This window comes from Serinus canaria, chromosome 5 (genome assembly GCF_022539315.1).
Source record: "Serinus canaria isolate serCan28SL12 chromosome 5, serCan2020, whole genome shotgun sequence".
NCBI lineage: Eukaryota > Metazoa > Chordata > Aves > Passeriformes > Fringillidae > Serinus > Serinus canaria.
This window is the reverse complement of record NC_066319.1, coordinates 21,718,931-21,725,648: the sequence shown is the minus strand read 5'-3', so window position 1 is coordinate 21,725,648 and position 6,718 is coordinate 21,718,931. Positions and strand designations below refer to the sequence as shown.

Genomic DNA, 6,718 nt, shown 5'->3' with positions numbered 1-6,718 from the left:
AAACCAAAACCATCTGCAGCACTAAATAATTTATGGGTCAGAAGGGGAAGGGGAGAAGAGACAAAACCAACTTGGATGAAAATAGAACGTATATATGCAATTTTTGTGAATGCAAGAGGCTTGCCTAGTTGCATTGAGGCTCTTGGGCACCAGTTATAAATGCTCTTTAAACCTCAATACAGGTTAACACACAGACCTCAAAGAAGTAAATAGCTTAAAATCAAATTCAACTTTTCTCTCATTAGTTTATACTTGACAGCACACCCTGCAAAACCTCTCTGAGCAGCATCCCCAAGAAAAAGCATTGCTGGCTCTGCACTAGCTACCGACAGATTTTAAATCCCTTTTCCCCTCAAAGCTGAACAAGGACAGTTGGATCCCTGAAATAAGGACAGCCCAGTAAGTACTGTGCAAATATATCAGATTTATTACTCTTTTATGGAAATAATAACAGACATTCAGGTAGAAACATATTAAATTAATGCAGTCAACAGTTTAAATGCAAAAATAAATATAAAGTCCGGCAGCTCAATGCATCTAAAACAGCTCATTTCTTCTAACGAATAGAAAAGATTTTTTTTTTTTTTTTGTCTTTTAAATGGTGAGTTTCATACAATCAAATAGAAACGAAGGTACAAGCGCTTTCTTAGAAAACATCCCGACCCGGCTGCCCGCCCGGGCGCTCCTGTGCCTGCGGCGGCGCGGCTCCCCGCAGCTCAGTCCGTGCGGCCGCTGCCGGGCCGGGTCCCGCCGAGCCCCGCCGCGCTCAGAGGGCCGAGTCCGAGTCGCTGGAGTCGAGGCTGTTGCGGAGGCGGCAGCTGCCCAGGCGGTCCCGCTGCAGGCACAGGTTCTGGGTGCTCCGCCGCAGGCACTCCAGAGACTGCAGGAAGGACTTCTTGGCCTTCTCCTCCTCCATGGGGGACACCCCCTCCTCCTCCACCTCCTGGATCTCGTCGAAAGTCACCGGCTGCGTCTTGAAGCGCGACTGCCGCGGCCGCCGCAGCTTGCCCTTGGGGTTCTTGGCGGGGCGGGCGGGCGGCGGGAACTCCTCGGAGACGCAGACGAAGTGCGGCATCACTGCCTGGTAGCTGGAGCAGATGCCCATCAGCTCGGCCGGCTTCGCGGCCATCCTGCCGCCCGCGGGAGCGTCCGCCGCGGGGGCCGGGGCCGGCGGAGCGGGGCGCGCTGCCTCGGCCGTGCCGGGCGCCGAGGCTCCGGCCGGCAGCGGCGGCGGGGCAGGGACGGGCCCCGCGGGGCGGTGCGGTACCGTGCGGAGCAGTGCGGACCGCTGCTGTCCGGAGAGACCTCGGTGCGAGCGGAGTGCTGAGCGGAGCAGAGCGCGGTGCGAGAGGAGTGCTGAGCTGCGCGGAGCAGAGCGCTGAGCGGAGCGCGGTACTGAGCGGAGCGCTGCGGTACCGTGCGGAGCGGAGCGGTGCAGGGAGGCGCAGTACGGTGAGGACCGGAGCGCGGCGTGGAGCAGAGCTCTCCGCTGTCTCAGCAGAGCCGCTGCCGCTGGCACCCCGGCCCCGTTATATAGCCGGCGGAGCCCCGCGGGAGCATGCTCAGACGGCAGCGCTCTCGGGCCGCTGCGGAGCCCACTCGCGGCCGGCCGGGCTCTCCTTTCCGCATGACGTGTCCCGCACCGCCGCCCCCGCCCGCCGCGTCCCCTCGGAGCGGGGGTGTCGGGTACAGCTCGGGGCGGGGGAGCCATCGCGCTCGATCTCTCCGCCTCCTCTCCCCGTAACCTCCAGGGCATCCCTCTCCTGCCCCGCGGCACCCAGGGTCCCGGACTGCCACAGCGGTACTTCTGCTTTCTGCGTTTCACCGCGCTGCTTTTTATATCAATACCCTGATTTCTATGACTGTGAAGCAGTACCAACAGACCTGTCACATCAGCTTTCAGCTGATCACTACCCATCAGAGTAACAAACCCATGCTTAAAGGAAGCTCCAAGTCAAGCCCAAATCTGAAAGCCCCAATGTTAGTGACCCAGATATAAGCTGCAGAGATCACACGGAATGGACCCAGACAAGGACCATCAGCATCAGAGGGTTAAACAGGGCTCTGAGATCTTGTTCCCAAGTCTTCCACCTCTAACGAAGCCTAAATACCTCCTTCAGTGGGACTCAATTTTTTTCAATTTAGTAGGGATCCTAAAATTTTCCATTCCCCTGTGGGCTCAGTGGTGCTTCTTTGGTATGATGCAGAATCAGATCCTCAGACAGAAAATGGCACTCAAGTATTACTGAGCTGAAACAAAAGCTTGCAAATCAGAGACGGCTGGAACCAAGCTTTAAAGCTGTGTGTGCCAAGCACTCTCATGGATAGGAAAACCCAACAGCATAAGAAAAACGTGCTATAGGAATAGGAAAGGAGATAGAGGGAGGAGGAGTAGAAAAGCATGAGGGAGGAAGAGCCTGAAATGGTTAGTCTGTCCCCTCTTCAGGGCTTATGTTAGATGTTTCCCATAAAGACACTCTCCATATAGCTTCACCCACTCGAGGATATTTTTGAAGCTTGGTTGGGAACCAGGAAGGAAGCGGAGGCTTAGCAACTGTGTCAGGAATTCTGCTCTGTGATGCTCAGGGGACAAGGACGATGCACTCAGGGCCCGAGGTTTGCCAAGCAGTCAGTCCCGCAGTCCCCCAGGCTCACTGTGCTCTTGCAGCACCGCAGTGCAGAGGCGCCCAGGGCACTGCCAGCACACACTGCCAGTTAGCCCACAGTGGGGTCTACACTTACCCCAGCAGCTCTGGGTCGGTGCCCAAGCTGGGGCACCTGCAGCCAGTGTGAGTTTACTGTGTTTTGCCATAAAACACATTCTTTGTGCAGAGGAGGACAAATGCTCTGAAAAAAAACCCAGAAGCTTACATACGTAATACACATGCTCTGCCATAGTCTAGCACACAGAAATGGCCTTGGTTTTGTGAGCTCACCATCAGAAACTCTCAACCTTGTCTTTGGGTAACTCTCAGAAGTAGTGCCTCCTCCTTTCAAATTGCCTTAGCAGTGGCGATGTTTCAGGACCTATGCTGGAAACAAACCATTTTAATTACAGCCCTGTGTCAAAGGGGATAAAATGGAACAAGAACAGTTTTAGGAGAGCTGGGACCAGAGGCACTTGCTAGTGTCTTTCCAGAAGGCTGGCTGGTTTGCTCCTGGCCAGTGCAGAAGCAACATTAAGAGTGCTGGTTTTATGAAACACCTGGCTGCAATCTCTTGGCTTCTTGGCTCCCCAAGGCAGCTTTAGGGCCAGGGTAAGTTTGAAGCCTTTTTGTTGGGAGGTACTATTAGCTTAATAAGGGAGCAATTTTATATTTGGTCAAATTGAATCATTCCAGCTTGCAGAAGGCTGTGTTTTTTACAGTTTATTTTAGTGTCTAAATTTGACCCATACATCTCTGCTGCAGTGTAACAACTTTCTCTCCAAAAGCTCCATTTACATATAGCCACTTAAATTCCTGACAACTTGATTCTACAGCACAGCAAAGGCTGAACTCTGTTTCCTCAGTACAGCCCTCTAAGACAAGCCTGATGACCAGCTTGGAGGATTTCTGGGGCTGAGCTTGCCTCTCATGCAGAAACAAGATGACATAGGAGCCTTGTTCTGGCAGTGCAGAAAACATTGCACATTTATTCAAAGCAAGGTAAATTTAATCTGCTCTAGCCCAAAAGTATCCAAGGTTCTGTCAAAAAAAAAAAAAAAAGGTTGGTTGACTTGATATCTGAACTTCAGTACAAACTGCCTGTCTGGGTTCCTACAGAAAGTTCAGTATGAAGGCAAACTCAGATATATTTAATACCCTCACAAATATGATTATAAAATGCTTTGGGAAATTTCAGTGCTGAGTTGGAACAAGATCACCATGGTAATAACTGAGAGGCCTCGAAGATATTATTTGAGAAAATTTAGAAAATATATCCTGTGACATAATCCCCAGAGTTAGATCTCCAAGGCGCTAACATAAAAAAATATTTACTCAAGTAGTTTAAATAATGGCCTTCATTTCACCTTCCCCCAGCATTATTTAATGAAAGGAAATGAAATCTTGTGATTTCAGTGAGTAACATTTCAGCAAGTTTCAGTCCATTTCATTGCACTTCATGTCAACCCATTCAATTTAATTGTTTTAATTTCATTTCAGATATTCCTTTTTTTTTGGATTGCATTTCGTTTTATCATAATTCCTCTCCTGTGCATTCAGCTCACTTTGCTCCCTGATATGGAGAATTCAATGGGTATAATTCAGAAAAGTTTTAGAACTTTTCAGTGCAATTTATGTAATCCCATTCCTTTTAAAATTTTTCACTTAATTTCAGAATTTTCAGTTTTTCTTTCAATTGTTTTTCATTTCATCGTACCTCCTGTCCCGTGTGTTTGGTCACCTTCCTTCTATGGTTTGCAGATGTCATTTCCTTTCACAAAATGAAAATTCTTCATGAATTGAAGAATTTTCATTTCGTGAAAGGAAATAGAATTGCATGAGTCCAATGAGTATCATTTTGGCACGTTCCAGTCCATTTCACTGCAAAAAACCCCAATGCACTGCACCACCACTGCTCCCTCCACGCTTTTCTCCTTGGCAGCACCCATGGGCTGGGCACTTCAGCCTCAGGAAATGCTGCTTTTACTGCTCCCTCCAGGGTTAGGGTTGAGAAAACCTTAGCCCTAACAAAGCCCAGAGCTCCAGGGACACTGCAACTGCAAAAGGCATGCCAAGTGGACCACAGCTATACCCCAACACTGCTCCTTGCTACCACCCACGTGCTGTGCACCTGAGCAAATTTCATCATAATTCTTTTTCCATCTCTGTGGTTCACTTCATTCCTTGATTTTGAGATTTCAATATGTGTCATTTCAGCAAGCTCCAAAACTTGTCACTGTACCTCATCCCATCCCATTCCATTTAAATATTTTCACTTTCAGAATTTTCTAGTATTCTTTCATTCCATCATAATTCATCTCCTTTGTGTTCTGCTCATTTTTTCCCCTGATTTCAAGATTTCATTTCCTTTCATGAAGTCACATTGTATGCCAGCACACTGGACAGGCACATTATGGAACCTTTACCAGAACTAGGAACATTTTATATTCATATTTGGGGCCTTGTTATATCACCAGTTATATAGGAGGAGACACAATTATCACTGCTGAAACAGCATGGAAGTTACCAACATGGAAATTGTCATCTGGTTATTCATTTAAAAATTATTATTGGAAACACACACAGAGCCTTTTGCTAGCTATCAGATCTCATGCCATAGAAGGGGAAGGAACAATTAAAAAGAGGATGTAGGGATGGATAAAAATGGATAAAAAGGGATGGATACCCACCTCTTCCTGTAGGAAAAGAAACTTTTGAAGGGCCAGGGCTTTTACAGAAACCACCTGTAGCTGGGCAATCACAGTGAACATCACAGTCCATGTCCCAAAACAGAGCAGTTACTTCACTGTCTGTCAGAGCTGAGGGGGTCCCTTGAGAGCCAGCAGGATAAGCTGCTTCCCAGCAAGATGCCTTAATCCATGGAAGTTTCAAATATCCTCCCAAAACATGCTCAAGAGTAAAAGCTGCTTCTTGCTGCCCTGGCAAGGGGCATTTCCAGCCACCACTCAGTGCCTCCTGTGTACATCTCCACTCAGCATCCTGGTCTGGGAACTCATTTCTGTCAGGAGAGAGGAAGGAGGTGCTGTTCTCTCTCCACTAGAATTTGTATCTTGGAACAACCATTTTTAAAATAGCAATAAAAACATTTAGCCAACTGTGACCTAACAGATACTGCTTACAAACTGGAGCTGACACACCAATAAAAGGCAGCAAATACAAACTGCCTCTGAAAGCAAAAGTCTTTGTGTCTCTTTCTCTGCCTGAACATCTGATTTAAATTCCAAAGTGTACCTTTCTGATAGGGGAACCCAAGTTACCCAACGAGACCCAGCTCAAACCCACTGTTACACTTCTGCTTGGAGAAAAACAAACTGTTGTTTCTTTCTAGCTATCATAATAAAACTGCAGCACACAGAAGGCAGCTTACCTGGGCAGCCGGGCCTCTCTCCAGCACATGTGAATTCATTTACACCAGGGAATTAACTAACTGGCTAACAACTAGCAAGAACTATGCACTCAGGGCTGTCATACTCCTTTCCTTATGTATTTGCTTTGATATCCTTTACCTTCCTTTCCACTGTTTTGACTTCAGCAGCCTTTTAACATTTTCTCTCTTTGAAATAATTAAATTAAAGGCTGACTGCCTCAGGGTAATCCTACAGTAAGGATCACACACCCTCCCACTCAGGCAGCCAGCAGGCCAACATGCAGCCAGCATTTTAAATGCTTGACAGGACCCTTGAAGTATTTTTCTCAATTCCTCACATTCCCCTGGCCATGCCAAGGGGCATCCAGCCTGGCATTACCAGGGGCAGCCATGGAGAGCCCTGCAGCCAACAGCACAGGCTAGGAATAAGCACATCTCCCTTTGGCAGCAGGCAGGTGTTGGCAGAGCTGCAGGATTGGAAATCTCCAGAGGCAAGGGAAGATTTGGCTTGTTCTGCAGCAAACTCTGCTCCCAGCCTCCTGCAGGCTGGGGTCTCCTTCACACCCCAAGCACCATGAGTTCTGTTCCCCACAGCAGGAGATGAGGGAGAAGCCTCAGGTAATAAAGCATGAGGAAATTCCCTGGCAGCACTTTCCATACTCTGCAGGGCAGCCATGCAGCAAGG

General features: G+C 48.3%; 1 protein-coding gene across 1 annotated transcript; it reads right to left on the bottom strand.

Moving 5' to 3' along the window:
* Positions 1–404: 404 nt before the first annotated feature.
* Positions 405–1,188, bottom strand: C5H11orf96 (chromosome 5 C11orf96 homolog). Its single transcript, XM_030239919.2, has one exon. It carries the CDS (start codon positions 1,127–1,129, stop codon positions 767–769), a length of 363 nt encoding a protein of 120 aa, XP_030095779.2. The 5' UTR covers positions 1,130–1,188; the 3' UTR covers positions 405–766.
* Positions 1,189–6,718: the final 5,530 nt, after the last annotated feature.

Coding starts and splice junctions, on each gene's coding strand:
- C5H11orf96 (XM_030239919.2), bottom strand. CDS start 1,129: ATGGCCGCGAAGCCGGCCGAGCTGATGGGCATCTGCTCCAGCTACCAG.